The sequence below is a fragment of the Callionymus lyra genome, chromosome 5, assembly GCF_982586985.1.
Source record: "Callionymus lyra chromosome 5, fCalLyr1.hap1.1, whole genome shotgun sequence".
Taxonomy (NCBI): domain Eukaryota; kingdom Metazoa; phylum Chordata; class Actinopteri; order Syngnathiformes; family Callionymidae; genus Callionymus; species Callionymus lyra.
In genome coordinates, this window is record NC_141822.1 from 4,075,534 (window position 1) to 4,094,714 (window position 19,181).

The 19,181-nt window shown below is 37.3% G+C and overlaps 1 protein-coding gene across 2 annotated transcripts in view; it reads left to right on the forward strand.

Annotated features, from left to right (window-relative positions):
• The window catches only part of pdlim5b (PDZ and LIM domain 5b), a 59,141-nt gene that overhangs the window by 35,844 nt on the left and 4,116 nt on the right, over positions 1 to 19,181 (forward strand). Inside the window, exons 4-9 of one of the 2 annotated variants that reach the window (XM_087790537.1) lie at positions 6,332 to 6,365; positions 8,412 to 8,932; positions 13,492 to 13,637; positions 13,711 to 13,738; positions 16,619 to 16,770; positions 18,313 to 18,469. In XM_087790537.1, the coding sequence (XP_087646663.1) occupies positions 6,332 to 6,365; positions 8,412 to 8,932; positions 13,492 to 13,637; positions 13,711 to 13,738; positions 16,619 to 16,770; positions 18,313 to 18,469 (1,038 nt within the window). The remainder of the gene's footprint in view (positions 1 to 6,331; positions 6,366 to 8,411; positions 8,933 to 13,491; positions 13,638 to 13,710; positions 13,739 to 16,618; positions 16,771 to 18,312; positions 18,470 to 19,181) is intronic. The other variant, XM_087790538.1, reaches the window with a different exon arrangement.

The window sequence follows — 19,181 nt, forward strand, 5'->3', positions numbered from 1 at the left end:
CTTAAGATGTTTCTTGTTGAAAGAGTTTCATTTTCACGTCATATTTAGCCTCTTTTTTAATTTTGCCAGTTCATTAGTTCTTGAATATTCACTTTAATATGTGTTTCATTTGAGTTTAAAGATGAAGATGAACCAACAGTTTGACTCATTTTAATCTCGTTGAACTCAATGAACATTAAAAGACTGAACTGAACTAAATGAAGCTAAAATAAATCCTGTCTTGATGTGTCGTGTCTGACTTGTGTGTCGTGCACATGATGAAGGTGTTCAAACGTCATCGACACTCGGGCGTGCACGTTCCCTGCTGGACACGTGCACGCCACTGAGCATGTTGGACGCCGGCGTGAAAAGAACCTTCATGTCAGCGACGTGTCTTTGAATCGCCTCCTCATGAACCCTGGGCGACCGTGAGGCTCCGTCTGGGAACATCTCAGGAGGCGACAGACGCGTCGCACACAAGCTGTGAATTATGCCACCGGGTTGAACCGGTTCAACGGAAAACCAAACGTAGAATGAAAGAAGCTCTTTCTACACCCGCTGACTCCCTGACCTTCTGCTGGAACTCTGTTGACGTTCCTGCCTTATTTCTTCTTCTCTCACTGTTTTCTTTCACCGTGGTTGTAAATCCGGGAAACAGTTTTCTCAGAGTCCCTCGGAGTCTGAAGATTTTGTCTCTCACTCATGCTGTTAAAGATGTTTTCAGCTCTGGTTCGGAGCGAGTCGATGTTATTGTTGTGACGTCACTGTTGTGACTTGAGATGATCGCTTGAGGACAGACCAGAGTGTGTGAGTCGACCAGCGAAGCCTCCGTGAGATGAGCCTCCGAACACTTCTGAGCTGAGACTGTAAAACTTTCTTTAACATAATATGTTTGTACGAATACCTTTACCTTAATGCCAGTTAAATTTACTCTGTCCAAATGTATGGATTTAGATATGATACGTATCACGATACAGGGTCAAGGATACAATACATAGTGATATATAGTGATACTGTAGTTAACAGTATATATGTGTAGTATTGTCGAGTACTTTACTCTGGTTTTGTGATAGTGTACTAACAAGGATATATGTGTAGTATTGTCGAGTACTTTACTCTGGTTTTGTGATAGTGTACTAACAAGGATATATGTGTAGTATTGTCGAGTACTTTACTCTGGTTTTATGATAGTGTACTAACAAGGATATATGTGTAGTATTGTCCAGTACTTGACTCTGGTGTTGTGATAGTGTAGTAACAAGTATATATGTGTAGTATTGTCCAGTACTTGACTCTGGTGTTGTGATAGTGTAGTAACAAGGATATATGTGTAGTATTGTGGAGTACTTGACTCTGGTGTTGTGATAGTGTAGTAACAAGTATATATGTGTACTATTGTCGAGTACTTGACTCAGGTGTTGTGATAGTGTAGTAACAAGTATATATGTGTAGTATTGTCCAGTACTTGACTCTGGTGTTGTGATAGTGTAGTAACAAGTATATATGTGTAGTATTGTCCAGTACTTGACTCTGGTGTTGTGATAGTGTAGTAACAAGGATATATGTGTAGTATTGTCCAGTACTTGACTCTGGTGTTGTGATAGTGTAGTAACAAGTATATATGTGTAGTATTGTCCAGTACTTGACTCTGGTGTTGTGATAGTGTAGTAACAAGGATATATGTGTAGTATTGTCCAGTACTTGACTCTGGTGTTGTGATAGTGTAGTGACAAGGATATATGTGTAGTATTGTCCAGTACTTGACTCTGGTGTTGTGATAGTGTAGTAACAAGTATATATGTGTAGTATTGTCCAGTACTTGACTCTGGTGTTGTGATAGTGTAGTAACAAGTATATATGTGTAGCATTGTCCAGTACTTGACTCTGGTGCCGTGATAGTTTAGTAACAAGTATATATGTGTAGTATTGTCCATTACTTGACTCTGGTGTTGTGATAGTGTAGTAACAAGGATATATGTGTAGTATTGTCCAGTACTTGACTCTGGTGTTGTGATAGTGTAGTAACAAGTATATATGTGTAGTATTGTGGAGTACTTGACTCTGGTGTTGTGATAGTTAAGTAACAAGTTTATATGTGAAGTATTGTATAGTACTTGACTCTGGTCAATATGTCCAAACATCAGCTTTAAAAGCTTGGAGTCACTGCATCCTCTTGTCCTCAGTCATTACAGAAATCTTGTCATTCTTCCTTTTGTTGCAAAGCCCGACTGCTAACATCTAGACGCCGGAAGTTTATTGGAACCCGAAAATGAACAAATGCCTAGAATAAAAGCATGTGAATTGTTTATAAAAAAAAATATATATATATATTTTATAGACACTTTAGCAAAATTAGAATACAGTATAGCTATAGTTAAGTTAATCACCCTTAGTTTTCAATGGTTTAGTTATTAACTTCACTTATTAACAGCTTTTACCAACTGCTGCTCATAGACCTAGAGTTGTTCAGAACCAGCAACACAACTGTTTAACTTGTTAACAACAAACTTACATACTTGTCATTCAGTTCAGTTCACATAAGTCATGTAATTGTAGTGACATAATGTGGTATTAAACAATAAGGGAAGCCCCTTATTTTCTATTCTTTTTGCCACAGGCGAACAAAAAATGAAATCTTCAGTTGTTCTATTTGATTGTATACTGGTAACATTTCGATGAAGTCTTGTGAATTGAGCTCCTTGGCGGAGGTATGGGCTGTGCCGGTGCTTTTTCCAGTTGACCACGATCCTCCCTAAATCCTACGATAAGCTCAGAGTTCCTCACATGTTCATCAAGTGAATGATTTCATGTACGTCTGTGGTCGAGCGCAGGAATGTGGAGACGATCCATCAGATCGACGCCTCCTGCCAGACTGTTGCTCTTGGCTCGCGAAGAGACGGCGGCGTGGAAACCTGTCGCTCCCGGTTAACCTTCCTCGCGATGATCTTCGTGGAGCCGTCGCAGATGATCAGGGTGTGAGCGCCAACATCATCCCATGATCTGTGGCATGTTTTGGACGAGACCCCCGTAACCTTTGACCTACACGTGTCTTATCTTTGACTGAGATCATCATCGTTATTATTATCAGACGAGGACCGTGAAGTGAAGTCTGTGCTGCTCAGTAACTCATCCTCAGTAATATCTCACAAGTACATGGAAATGTTTGGCAGAACGATCTTAACAACTTGTTTGATTTATTACCCAAAACACAAAAGAGTGTTAAATAAATATGGAATAAAACCCTTAAACTAATGATACTGTCTTCTTCAAAAGTATCTCCGGCCACAAATAAACCAACTGTTGCAAGATGTTTTTTATTTGGATGCCAGTTGTAGCTTCAAAATAACAACGTGAGCAACTCAACTTTTTTTTCATTACAATTACAGGAGTCAACGTTTACAATATTTTGTAAATGTAAATGTTCGTCTAGTAATCAATTACACAATTGGGATCTATGAAGTTATATATGCAATATCTCTATTTCAGTTACACTATAAAACCACTAGAGGGTTCTGTCTCCATCCAAACACCTCCTAATCTCATCACAGCAAAGCCCTTCCAGTAGTTACACAAAGATGTTAATTATTGTAGAGCTACTTCAAATAGGTACTAAATGGTAACATATAAAATATAAATAAACTTTCTTTACTGATTTTACGACTCACTTAAAAGTATTACTCGGCAAATCTCCCTAGTATTACTCCGCTACTCTCTGTAGTATTACTCCACGAGTCTTCGTAGTATCAATCCGTGAGTATCCCTAGTATTACTCGGCGAGTCTCCGTAGTATTACTTCGCTACTCTCTGTGGTATTACTCGGCTACTCTCTGTGGTATTACTCCGCGAGTCTTCGTAGTATTCATCCATGAGTCTCCCTAGTATTACTCCGGGAGTCTACCTAGTATCACTCCGCGAGTCCTTCCTATATTACTCCGAGATTCTCACTAGTATTACTCCGCGAGTCTCAGTAGTATTACTTTGCGAGGCCCAGTAGTATTACTACGCGAGTCCTCCTAGTATCATTCTGCGAGTCTCAGTAGTATTACTTTGCGAGGCTCCATAGTATTACTCTGCCACTCTGAGAAGTATTACTTTGCAAGGCTCTGTAGTATTACTCTGCAAGGCACCTATGTGTACAAAATACAAGTTCCTTAACAGCCGAAGAAAGGTTCAGTGTATATTGTCAGTATATTCGTGGCTTTAAAGCTGGTTCTGGTTCTGGTTCTGGTTCTGATGCGCCTGCTAATCAGAGCTCATGCTGTTCCTGGGGTCACGTAAATAGTTCTGGTTCCTGTTGTCGTCTCCGCTCAGGCGTGGTGCCAGGTTGCATCAACTGATCCGTAGGTTCGTCCGTTCACATGGAAACAAACGTGTTCACATGTCAGGAGCAGATGTTCCAGGACCACCCTTCACTGTTTGTTCAGGAGATACGAGTGAACCCACCCGCACCCTCGTTGGCAGACCCACTCTTTGACTTCTCAAAACAAATTCATGTTCCTTTCTTTGGCTCCGTGTTCCTGCCGAACACTGGAGAGTGTGTCCGACACTTGTGGAGCTCCTTAAGGTGGAGCCGCGGCGACACCAACATCTGGGCGTCGTGATCGTCCGGTGCCAGGCTCGGCTCGGCCCGACAGGAAATGCTTGAGTGTTTGTTGACTGATTTCCTAATATGGCAAACAAAGGATGGGGGCCAGCGGACATACCGGAGCTGCTGGTCTGGAACCAGCTCTGCTGAATCACTCGCTGTTTTGTGTCTCGCATTTTGTTTTTAAACCAGGAATAAAGAGCACATTGTTCGCACGACTGGACCAGATATAGTCGAGGCTCATTAGTGACGACGACACACTTGAGGTTCGACTGTTTTATTTACGTTTGTCAGAAAATCTTAACCTTTGCAAAAACCTCAACTCTATGAAAGCACTCAGAGAGCGCAGACCTCTGCCAAGTCTCTCAGTTCCACAACTTTCTGATATTTTGTAACAATATTTAATTCAAAATTATTTTTATTTCTATTTTATTTTAAAACAACATCCCCAAAAAATATTTTTTATTACTTTTGTGAAGTAATACTACGAAACTTTGTGGAGTAATACAACGAAGCTTCACGGAGTATTACCATGGAGCTTTTTTAATTCTAATGAGCTTTGCGGAGTAATACTATGGGGCCTCGCTGAGTAATACTATAAAACTTTGCGGAGTAATACTATTGAGCTTCGCAGAGTAATACTATGGAGCTTCGCTGAGTAATACTATAAAACTTTGAGGAGTAATACTATAGAGCTTCGCTGAGTAATACTATAAAACTTTGAGGAGTAATACTATAGAGCTTTGCGGAGTAATACTATGGGGCCTCGCTGAGTAATACTATCAAACTTTGCGGAGTAATACTATTGAGCTTCGCAGAGTAATTCTATGGAGCTTCGCTGAGTAATACTATAAAACTTTGAGGAGTAATACTATAGAGCTTTGCTGAGTAATTCTATGGAGCTTCGCGGAGTAATACTATGGAGCTTCGCTGAGTAATACTATAAAACTTTGCGGAGTAATACTATGGAGCTTCGCAGAGTAATACTATGGAGCTTCGCTGAGTAATACTATACAACTTTGCATAGTAATACTATGGAGCTTCAAGGAGTAATACTATAAAACTTTGCATAGTTATACTATGGAGCTTCAAGGAGTAATACTATAAAACTTTGCATAGTAATACTATGGAGCTTCACTGAGTAATACTATAAAACTTTGCATAGTTATACTATGGAGCTTCAAGGAGTAATACTATAAAACTTTGCATAGTAATAATATGGAGCTTCACTGAGTAATACTATAAAACTTTGCGGAGTAATACTATGGAGCTTCGCAGAGTAATACTACGGGGCATCACCCGATTGAAATCTGAAGTGCCTTATAGTCTGAAAAATACTGCTAAACTTCCAAATGTCCATCATAACAAAAACCTCGCTGTGATGAGAGATTGTTAGAAACACTTTCTGAAAAAAAACACCAGTGGTGTCGATCCAATATTGTGAGTCTGATGCTGTGCAGCTCAGCCTGGAGTTCTGGTGAGTACTGCAGTGTTTCAGTGCTTCAGTCCTCGCTTCAAACCACACGGTCTTGATGCAAAACAGACGCCACCGAAATAAGAGCGTTCATTGGGCCACATAAGAAAACGATACTTCATAGGTGACTGGAACCCACCGCGGACCACAAACCAATCCCTCTCCAGAAGTGGGTCCCTGTACTTTACCATCCATCACACTGATTTATTTTCCTGTCAAGACTTTTGATTTTTATGAGCACAAATGCATCTCATTGCTCTTTAATAACAAGTTGTTTTTTTGTGTTTCCACAGACCCCTGGTCAGCAACAAGGACGCTCAACCCAAGGTAGGAATTAACTCTGAGAATCAACATTTCCGTTCGATTCATTCATGTATTTTCAAATGCGGGCGAGAGTCGGTGGCTCTTCTGAGAGGACGTCGCGTGACACCATTGCATGATCACAGTGTGTTGCTGCTGCTCTCGTGGAGCTCCTGTGTTCACTCGCTGTCCACGACCAGGAAGATGCTGACGTCCTCATTTATGGTCAACGTTAAGTGATTTGGGAATCGATTGATTGGCTTCATCATTTCATTAATCCATGAACTGATCTCAGGAAGTGATTCCAGTTGAAGATACGTTTGAGAAGTTCTTCCATGAAGTTTGATGGTCAGTCGAGCAGACATACGTCTTGTTTTTTCAGCGTTGTTACAGATTTTTAGAGTCTCCTAGATGTTCAAGTATCTTTGGATATTTTCAGGTGAAGAAAAAAGGCTGCTTGTGATTGACAGACTGATCAGTTAAGAATGAAGGTTCAGTTTGGTTACGACAGAGCTGAGATAAAAGATAAAGTTCTCGTTTGACTTGTGGAATAACTTAAGTCGCTGTGTAGAGTTTAAATATAGTAACTTTCTTAAAGTGATAGTTTAACCCAAACTTTACTCATTCTCTACTCACCCTCATGTCGACTAATGTTGGATTATTTTCAGAGTAATCTGTTCTTTTTAGAGTTATAGACAAAAATGTTTGTTCATTTTAATGTAGCGACTGGAGCTCAATCGTCTTCATCTTCGTCCAAAAAGACACTTAAAAACATCCAAATACCTCTATACTGCTCGTCTGTAACGTCCATCTTGGATTATATTATCTATATATCTATATATATTATAGACCTGAAAAGAGAAACTGTTTGGAAAAAAAGTCCCTTTTCCTCATTTTTAATTTTATGGTAGGTTGTTGCTGTCAGAAGCTAAAAGGCTTAAATGCTACACAGAGAGTAAAACACACAGTTACACATTAAACAAGTTCAATAGTAAGTGCAGTAGTACATGAAAATAGCCTTAAATAACGTTTATTTGTACAAAGAACTGCCTGTCACTCCAAAAAGACTTAGAAAGAAGAGAATCCCAACCATTAGTCGACATCATGGTGAGTAGAAAATTAGTGAAATTTAATTTTTATCACTTTAAGATTTGTTCACAACCATTGTTTGGGTCTGAGGCGACTGATGGATCAGGTCGACGTATTGCTACGATGTGAGGTTACATTTATCAATGAGAACAAGACGCTTATACCACGTTAGATAAAAGAATTAAACTAACTTTAGATCCGCCAATAGTGGTTTCACTTGTTTTTTTACGTGAGAACCAACAGGAAATCGTTTGGTCACCAATGAGTATTTGGTGTGAGTGTAGTTTTAGACATTTGTTCATGAGCTCAGTCGTTGTAGAGATACTCGGAGTGGAATCACTGCTTCACGAAGCCTGGGTATTAGAATTCATCAGGAGCATCTATTCTTATAGATATTATAGATATTATAGATATTCTTATAGGAGTTCATGATCTATGTTCTTGTTCTTTACCTCGGACTTAGATTATGTTCTTTCTCTTTATTTATCTTGTTCTTGGTCTTATTTTTATGAATAATTGCTGTATTTGATGTGGCTAATTGGAAAAATGCGAGACCTTTTTAGAGACCTCCTGAGGGATCTACCTATCTTCCTGGTCAGGTAGTCTACCTGGGACGAGGTGCCGGACCTTACCCGGGACTTGTTGAAGAGCCTGTTTCTTGTTGGTCGAGTCAGGGATGGATCTAGATAATGTTTATGTGGCAGGAACTTCTGAGGCGTCGCAATATGACAGAAGTATTGACTGAAATGAATCGGTTCCCAAAGCGAATTGTGGCGACAAGACTTTCTGTGTCTCCCTGGAAGATCCACCCATGAGTGAGGAACTTTCACGGAGGTGTGTCTTAAGATTTAAAAGGCCGTTTGTCGACCGAACCAGGAATCTTTGCTCTTGGGTCGTCGGCACCGAGTGAACAGATCTTCACCATCCAAGCGTTTGCTGTGACTCTGAGTGGAATGTGCATGTTGTGTCTCCACCTCCCGCCAGGACGACCACCAAGAGATCTTTAAGCCTGTGCCGTTAGCTCACGCCGCCTCTAACCCCACGCCGGCCAATCACGCCTCGCCGGCAAATCACGCCACGCCGGCCTACAACAAGACCGCGAGGCCGTTCGGCGGCGGCGGCGTGACGGCGGCGCCCTCCGCTCAGACCCCGCCCAGGGTCGCCTCCATCCCCTCCGAGTCCTCGGCTTTCATGGCGCCGGCGGCGTCCTCTCAGCCGCCGTTCCCGCTCAAGTCCGGCCTCGCCGCCCCGGACGCGTCTCCGGCCAAAAGCTTCGCCGCCAGGCCGAGCCCCGCACGCTTCACCTCCCCCTCCGCCTCGTCCTGCTCCTCCTCCAGCTCCTCGTCCTCGCCGGCGCGACTCACGGCGCCGTCCTCCGCTGTCCCGCAGTCGTCCGTCTACAACACGCCCATCCACCTCTACTCCGACGTCAAGGCGGGCGAGGTGGCGGCGGGGCAGAGGCGAGGTCTGCTGGAGAGCCAGGGCCCGCCGGAGCAGCTCAACGGGTAGGTGGTGCTTTTCTTTTGGCTCGCTGGTGTTCCCCCGTCTCGTGGCGGGTCGTCGGAGGTCCTCGTGACGCCGAGCGCTTCTGTCGGCGCGACCACGGGGAGCTTCTTCCTGGAGACGATAAGACGAGGAAACGTTTGGCTGCGTGGCGAGCTGAAGTGAAGCAGCTGCTCGTAGATGTTCCGAGGCTTCGCTGCAGAATCTTCTGCTGAAGAGTCGCACGGAGGCGAGAAAACAAATCGACGGCGGGGTCGAGACTTTCCCCCGAAACTAATTATCTTCACACGAGGAGGGGATTCGTTTAGCGGAGGGTTGTCGAACCACTTCACACGAATAGAGACGTGAAAGAATCGAGAAATAATACAAAGTGAGACGTTAATAACAATAACAGATCTAGAGACTCAACATGAACAAACAGGTTCACTATAAAGTAAACAATGTAAAGCACAAAAGGCCCGAAAAATAACACGAAAACATGAATTCATTCATTCATTCATTTGGAGTCTATCCCAGTATCATAGGGCGAGAGGCAGGGGACACCCTGGACAGGACACCAGTCCGTCTCAGGACACACAAAGACAGACAACCATTCACACACACACTCATACAGTACCTACGGATGATTTTCAGCAAGTTCCCAATCAACCTCTGTATGTTTTTGGACTGTGGGAGGAAACCGGAGTGTCCGGAGTAAACCCACACAACACAACACGGGGAGAACATACTAACTACACACAGGAAGGTCACAGGTTGACTCGGCCTCGTGCACTCACAGCAACATCACAACAAAACTAATTCATCTCAACATAATCATAAAAACCAACAATACCTCAACAAAAAGACATTAGAACAAATACACAAATATTATTGTAACACACAATGAGACACACACCACAGTTTTGCAGGTTTTTACAACAAAACAAAAACAACTAGTGTTTACACAAAAGTTTAGAAGTAAGGTTGAGTTGAGTAGGAAATCTTTCCCAAGAGCAAATTTACTTGTATATACTTTTAAAATAGATTTTATTTTAAAATAAACAAATTCCCTAAAATGCCATTTCATCGTAGAATCTTAATCTTAATGAAAACTTTGTTGTTGTTAAAACGCAGTGAAAATGTTCTTCATTTTATTTTAGATGATCGTATTATTAGGATGTATTTTGTTCAACACTGAATATTTATACACAACTATTACAGTTGTTGAGGTGATTTAAAGTTTGGTCATGATTGTATTGTTAAAATAATAAATTGTTGACAAATCCAACCTTGTTTTCAAAGATTAAATATCATTTTAAGGATTCAAAATACGAGTTTAACTGAGTTAGAAGCAAAAAAAAACACTCAAAAGTTAACACTTGTTGATTTGGAACAAGATTACATAAAACATAAATCACACAAACAGAAAACATCTTCATAAAATTGATGATGTTGCTCTAAAGTATAAACAACAACAAAACAACAGGATAACTTTCTTTAACTTCACTCTTTCTTTCTTCATTTACCTCTGAATGTTTCTGCTTCTCACCTCTTATGTGACTTTGTTCGACTCACAGCATGTTTCTCAAGAAGATCTTTTGTGCGTTTGTGTGTTTGTGTGTTTTTTACAAATTCTCTCAGAAGAGCCGAGACTTTTTCAAGACTTTTCTTCGCTCTTGTGACTTTTCTGCTGCTGCTGTATGGAAGTGAATCAGTGACAGAATATTAATGAATTAAACATTTCAAATGTTGAGTTTAATATTGTATTTACAATAATCCAAAGTATAAATTTCCTTTTTTTTAATTAATAAAGAATTGTTTTCTTACATTTTTTAATCTGTTTTATTCCAAGTAGCTTTTTAATTCATTATGAAAAATGTTAGAATAGCGTCGACTTTTATACCAATATTGTTTATATTGAATTTAATATTAAACAGATTATAAAATATTGAAATTATACGTTTTATTTCTTAATTATTAGAGTTATTATAAAGTACAATATTAAACTCTATGTGTAAAAATATATATATATTTTTTCATTTATGAAAATACCTTTGCCTTATTGTCTGTAATATTTTAAATGTACTTTACTGTGTATTTTCAATGTTTTTAATTTGCTGCTTTTATTCTTTGTAAGGCGTCCTTTGGTGTCTTGAACGGCTCCATCAAATAAAATGAATTATTATTATTATTATTATCAATATTTTAAAAAACTTCATCATTAGAAGTGTTTAATTCAACAGTAATGTTCTTCCACTGAAGCTTCTCCTCCTCATGTTCTTCTTCTTCTCCTCCTCACGTTCTTCTTCTTCTCCTCACGTTCTTCTTCTCCTCCTCACGTCGTTCTTCTCCTCCTCACGTTGTTCTTCTTCTTCTCCTCACGTTGTTCTTCTTCTTCTCCTCCTCACGTTCTTCTTCTTCTCCTCACATTCTTCTTCTCCTCCTCACGTTGTTCTTCTCCTCCTCACGTTGTTCTTCTTCTCCTCCTCACGTCATTCTTCTTCTCCTCACGTCGTTCTTCTTCTCCTCACGTCGTTCTTCTTCTTCTCCTCACGTTGTTCTTCTCCTCCTCACGTCGTTCTTCTTCTCCTCCTCACGTCGTTCTTCTTCTTCTCCTCACGTTGTTCTTCTTCTCCTCCTCACATCGTTCTTCTTCTCCTCCTCACGTCGTTCTTCTTCTTCTCCTCACGTTCTTCTTCTTCTCCTCCTCACATCGTTCTTCTTCTCCTCCTCACGTCGTTCTTCTTCTTCTCCTCACGTTCTTCTTCTCCTCACGTTGTTCTTCTTCTCCTCACGTTCTTCTTCTCCTCACGTTGTTCTTCTTCTTCTCCTCCTCACGTTCTTCTTCTTCTCCTCACGTTCTTCTTCTCCTCACGTTGTTCTTCTTCTCCTCACGTTCTTCTTCTCCTCACGTTGTTCTTCTTCTCCTCCTCACGTTCTTCTTCTTCTCCTCACGTTCTTCTTCTCCTCCTCACGTCGTTCTTCTTCTTCTCCTCACGTTGTTCTTCTTCTTCTCCTCCTCACGTTCTTCTTCTTCTCCTCACGTTCTTCTTCTCCTCCTCACGTCGTTCTTCTTCTCCTCCTCACATCGTTCTTCTTCTCCTCCTCACGTCGTTCTTCTTCTTCTCCTCACGTTCTTCTTCTCCTCACGTTGTTCTTCTTCTCCTCACGTTCTTCTTCTCCTCACGTTGTTCTTCTTCTTCTCCTCCTCACGTTCTTCTTCTTCTCCTCACGTCGTTCTTCTCCTCCTCACGTCGTTCTTCTTCTCCTCCTCACGTCGTTCTTCTTCTTCTCCTCACGTTCTTCTTCTCCTCACGTTGTTCTTCTTCTTCTCCTCCTCACGTTCTTCTTCTTCTCCTCACAGGACGGAGAGACGGAGAACAAGTCAGTGTCATGAACACAAACTAATCTCTGACACTTTCTCCTGCATGTGATGCAGCTTCTGGTTTACGATCAGCCTGAGCGTGACTCGAGTTAAATAATAACATGAACAGACGCCGCCATCGCTGTCATGTGATCATCCAGACCTCGTCCAATCACAGCCAAGTTTACTCAGCCATGTTCAAATATAGACCCGAGTGTCGTCATCACGAAATCTACTTTTATTCTCACTTTATTGAGCCATAAATGTGAGGAAAATCAAACATCATTTTAAAGCCAGAACAAAATCAATAATGTTTTCACTTTTTACATCAATACAGTTCTGTTGAATATTAATACACTTTCAATATTTAATTGCATCTATGTTTTCTCGCACAAAGATCCCAAGTTAAATGAATAAAATCAAATAAAAAAAGTTAATTAATGTGTCATTTTAATTCAACAACTTAAGTGGAATATTTGTCTGTGTTTACCTTCATAATAATTAAAATCTTTAACTGTTAATAAACTTCTTCTTCAGAGCGAAAGAAAATTCAAAATACTTATTATTTTTAAAAGGCGTTTTTTTTATTCTTGAAACTTCTTCACTCACTATTGTGACGACGACCATCAAGTCTCGAGGCGCTTCGCTGCCATCTTGTGGTCAGACACCGAACTGACAGAAAAGCATTTGCGTTAAATACATGTTGAAAAAAAACAACATAATAATAATAACGTAATAATTAAAGTTAACATAGAATCACGAGCGGCCTAAACAAAAAAAACACAAAAATATATTGAAGTAAAAACCGAATGTTGATTTTACAGCCAATATTTGCTTCAACGTCAGTTGATGCTGATGTTTAAAAGCTTTTATTCATATTTTTAACATCGCATGTGTTTTGTTGCCATGGTTTGAAATTCCTCACTTTTTTTATTTCTCTGTGACTCGAACATGACTTGAGTTCAAGTCTGTTGTGTTTTGCATCATTTTATTCGAAAAAATAATAAAAATAACTTAATTAAAATGAATTTGATTTAGATTTAATGACCAGATGTTGTTTTGCTTTGTTAGTTTTGTCGTCTCACGTTTGTTTGTGTTTGTTTTGACGACGTGTTCATCTGCGAGTGAATAAAAACCATTTGATCTGAACGAGTGTCAAAAGCTCCTGAGTCGTGACTCGACTGATGACCTCCGAGTGACTCTCTGGTTCTGCTGCAGGAAATCCGACGCCGACCTCCAGGGATCGGCTCTGAGCGACAGTAAGAAGCGTCTGATGGAAGACACGGACGACTGGCATCCTCGCTCCGGGACGTCGCAGTCGCGCTCCTTCAAGATCCTGGCTCAGCTCACTGGGACGGAGAACGGTCAGTGGAGTCGAATCAATTTAAACGTCGTTTGTTGAGTTTTCACTGATGATGTTCGTCGTTTTTCTTACAGAAAACTCTGCAGACAACGAAGGAAAAAAGTGAGTAAAAATGTTTCTGATTTTTATGAAAGTAGATTTTTTTTTCTTTATCAAATTCAAATCAAATTCTTCAACCAAAAAAACATTTTTAAAATAGAAAAAATGAATATTTTTCAAGAAAATAAACTTCTTGAAGATGTTTTTCACTTCATTCTAATAACAAAAAAAACATTAAATTGAACTAATTTTTCTGGGATTGAATCATGAAGACATTTATGTCGACAGTATTTATAATAAAATGTAAAACAAACACATTAATACAGTTTATTTTAAACATTTTCAAGAGTCTCGACTATATTTTTTTCATCCCAAACTTTTTTTTTTCAGAAAATATTTTTCTTAAAAATATTTATTTGATTAAAGCAACTTTTGAAAAGAAAAAAAAAGCTGTATAAATAAAGATCTGTTTGACAACGTTTTACTAATAAAATAAAAAGTCTCTTGTGATCAAAGACAAAATAAAAAAAGCTCATATTTAGGATTAAAGACGACGATGATGTTTTTCACGTTTTTTCTTAATTCATGATTTTAATTTACACGGAAGATTTTGATGTTAGAATTCCAATAATTCCAAAATATATTTTCTAAATTTTATGTTTTTTGATTCATAGTCTTTTAAGTTCAATATAAATGTTGCTATAATAGAGTCTCCAGACAAAACCAACAGAGCACCGAGCGACTGATCGAACCTTCAGCCAATCACGTGACACGATTATACACTTTTGTATTGATTTAAAAAGTCTATGAATTAAATATAAACTAAATTGGAATCAAAGTATTACATTATATTTGTAAAAAAAAAAGAAAAATCAGTTCAGAAAATATTTAAATTAAATTATTCAAAAAGCAAATTTTACTTTTCAATATAAAGTGATTAAATTCAATTTTCAATTAAAAAAGAAAAAAATCTAAAAAAAACAACATTTCAATTACATTTAGACGTCTGAAGGTTAAAACTCCTTCTTCTTTTCTTCACTTTCCTCCGGATTCCTTCTCTTGACTTCCTGTTCTTGCTCTTGACTTCCTGTTCTTGCTCTTGACTTCCTGTTCTTGCTCTTCTTCTTCATCCCTCGCTCGCGTCGTCAGAGTCAACAGGTTGGATCAGGAAGAGATGGAACTCAAGTACGAGAAGCTGCGACTCTGGCATCACGACTCGTCGGCGCGACTTCTCAACGTGCTTTAGTTGAAATAATGTTCGACTCCAACTGTCCTGCAGTGACTCTCGTTCATCTTCGTGAGAATGATTTATTTATTTTAGTGTAGAAGAAGTTCTTCACCGTGTTCTTTCAACTTCCTGCTCTTTGACTGTCTCTGTCTTTTTTGTCTCTTTTGTCTTTTGTTCATCTTTGTTTCTCTCATCAATAAACTTTTTCATCCTGTTTTCCTCTTTTTATCAACGACACGAACACATCTGACCTCGAGTCTGAAGAAAAGATTTAAAATCTCGTGAGAAACGTATTATTTTATTGAATCTATATCTAGTTTTTGTTTTTTAATAGTTTTACTTTTATTTTGAAACATTTTTATTTAGACTCAATAAAGTTTCCAATATTTTAAACTGCAAACGAAGAAGAAAACATAATTATTAATGATCAACAGTGTCGTTAATGACAGACGTTTTAGTTCATATTTGTTCAAATAATATATTTTTAGAAACTTTGTAAAAGAAAAAGAATAAAAGTTCTGAACGAAAAAGTCTAATTAAAAATATTTCCATGAATCCTGTTGTAAATTTCACGTAAAATTTAAAATGTTTTTTTGTTATTTCATTTTTTAAGATCTTGTGTTTGAAAAAGATTTAAAAAACAAAGGTAACAACGATGATAAAAATAACTCTTGTAAATAAAACATCAACAAAAATTAGGTCAATAAAAGTTTGATTTGTTAATGTTACAGAAATACATTTATTTCTTGTAATATTGGTAATATTTAAGGTTTTTGTAAAACACAAAATCAATTAAATAAACAAATCTGAAATAATAAACACATTTTTAGATCTAGTGAGAAACATTTTTATCATTTTGTATAAAATACACGTTTTTTTGTGCTTGTAGTCACATGACAACATCCGATATTGAATTGAAACAAAAACTAGAATAAAAAAATTGCCAAAGTTACTGAGGTCAAAGATATAAAGTCTTGTGTTTTTAGTTTAAAGATATAAAAAAGTTTTGTGTTATTATTTGAAATATATTAAAGTCATGTGTTATTATTTTAAAGATATAAATGTATTTTATTATTATTTTAAGGATAGAAAAGTATTTTTTATTATTTTTGAAAGATAAAAAAGTATTTTATTATTATTTTAAAGATAATAAAGTCTTGTGTTATTATTTCAAAGATATGAAAAAGTCTTGTGTTATTATTTTAAAGATATAAATGTATTTTATTATTATTTTAAGGATAGAAAAGTATTTTGTTATTATTTTTGAAAGATAAAAAAGTATTTTATTATTATTTTAAAGATAAAATAGTATTTTATTATTATTTTAAAGATAATAAAGTCTTGTGTTATTATTTCAAAGATATGAAAAAGTCTTGTGTTATTATTTTAAAGATATAAATGTATTTTATTATTATTTTAAGGATAGAAAAGTATTTTGTTATTATTTTTGAAAGATAAAAAAGTATTTTATTATTATTTTAAAGATAAAAAAGTATTTTATTATTATTTTAAAGATAATAAAGTATTGTGTTATTATTTCAAATATATGAAAAAGTATTGTTTTATTATTTTAAAGATAGAAAAGAATTGTGTTATTATTTTAAATATATAAAAGTCTCATGTTATTATTTTAAACATATTAAAGTATTGTATTATTATTCTAAAGATATAAAGTCTTGTGTGTGAATAAATATTTTGAGTGCATCTTCTTACAGCGAGTCTCTGGATCAGACGACACACGTCCAAACTTCTTCTGCTGCCAAACCATTTTCCAAACCTGCTCCCAGGAATGGAAACGTTCAAACTTCTTCCACCTTCAAGAGTCCAGGAGCCCAGAATAAACCCTCGTATCCTGGCAGTCCTGCAGGTAACACCTGGCACTTCCTCCTCTCGCCACCAGAGGGCAGCATTTCTCTTTACACAGGACAGAAAAAGGACAGAAAAACAACTAAACATTGATGACGTCAAGATCTGTGATGACGAGTTTTTAACGTTAATGTCTTTTCACGAGATCCTCGAATAAAAATATACTTATTTTATTCAGTTTAAAAGCTGACACAACAACGTTTTAATCATTTAAACTCGATACTTTCTATACTGAAAAGTTACATTTGTTTTTTTATTTATTTATCAAAATGTTTTACACATAGAGTTTGATATTCTAATTTAAATAATTCATAATGTAAATTCAAAATAGTTTTAATTCATAGACTTTAAATTCAATATAAAATGATGGTATCATTTATTGGCCATTAGATCGAGAAGTTTGTTCACTGTAACTATTTTACCAACTTTAATTTATTGAATTGAAAATATGATAAAAAATAGAATTTACAAAATTTACTTTATAATTATTTAAATTACATATTAAACATTGTTTTGCAAAACTAATTGTAATTCACTTTTTTAAAGAAAAGAAAAGAAAACTATCAACGTAGAAATGATTGAATGTAATTATTTAAAATAATAATAATAAAAACACGTCAGAGTTTCAACATTTTCCATTCATACATTGTGACGACACTGATCTCTTATTTAAATTTTCAATTATTTAAAAAACAGACTTTTTAATACAGAAATTACAAAAAAAGAAAAAATTCAATGCTTAAATAATTTAGTGCTTAGTAAAATAATAAAGGGTTTCAACAAAATACTACAATATTCTGTGGCTCTGAAATACTTCCACGATCAAGCAAAATTTTTATCAACCTGTGAAAATGTATAAAGAAGATTTTTTGATGCAAAAATAAACGTGAAGCTGAGAGTAAAATAAGTCTCATGGAAACATTGAGAAGATCGGACCTTCATGGACATACATGAGTACACAGAGTATTTTCTTGACTCGTGTTCTTCTCTCTGCTGAAACTGATGGAGGCACTTGACCTTTGACCTCCGAACCTTTTGAAAACACTGCAGTTTTTGTATGGTTCGTGACCCGAATCCAGGTTTCCTGCAGGGGTCAGTGTGTCGCCTCAGTGCTCGCAGGAGAAACTCTTGTTTTTCCAGGTGTTCGTTCTTAATTTTTTTAAATTATTAACATTTTATTAAAAAAAATGTGTGTGTGAGGTGTGAGGGCGTTTGTTTGTCGATTGTTATTAAAATAAAAAAAATAACATAGTTTTCCATCTTAATCCTAAAACTTTTCAAAACATTTTTATTTATAGTAATGAATTGACTAATAAATCTTTTAGTGGACACGTGTGTTAGGGATGTGAGAAAATGTTGGTTTACTAGAATATTGAAATGTTATTTTGTCGACCAGCTAATGAATAGTACATTTTAAATTAAAATTAGTGATTTATTGACGATGTTGGCGTAAATGAAGATTCTACGTTAGAATAAAAGATTCTGACGAAGGCAATTGTAAAACGTCTGATCTTGAGATGAAACATAAACACTTTGGTTTCAGCTGCTCCTTCGTTTGGAAAAGTCTCGTCACCTAAAGGTCCAGATCGTCCGATTCCTCAACCTCACCCTGAAGATCTGAACTCTCTGGTGCAGCGAGCCGAGCACATCCCGGCCGGTACTCGCACGCCCATGTGCAACAAGTGCAACACGGTCATCAGGTGAGGCTCGCCCGCTCTGACGTCATCGATGACATTAATGACATCATCGCTGACATCATCACTGACATCATCGCTGACATCATCACTGACATATATGACATCATCACTGACTTCAAAACATCATCGCTGACATTAATGACATCATCGCTGACATCATCACTGACATATATGACATCATCTCTGACATCATCACTGACATATATGACATTATCACTGACTTCAATGACATCATCACTGACATTAATGACATCATCGCTGACATATATGACATGATCACTGACTTCAATGACATCATCACTGACATTAATGACATCATCACTGACATTAATGACATCATCGCTGACATCATCACTGACATATATGACATCATCTCTGACATCATCACTGACATATATGACATGATCACTGACATCATCGCTGACATCATCACTGACATATATGACATCATCTCTGACATCATCACTGACATATATGACATGATCACTGACATCATCACTGACATATATGACATGATCACTGACTTCAATGACATCATCACTGACATCATCACTGACATCATCACTGACATCATCACTGACATATATGACATCATCTCTGACATCATCACTGACATCATCACTGACATCATCACTGACATCATCACTGACATATATGACATCATCACTGACATCATCACTGACATATATGACATGATCACTGACTTCAATGACAT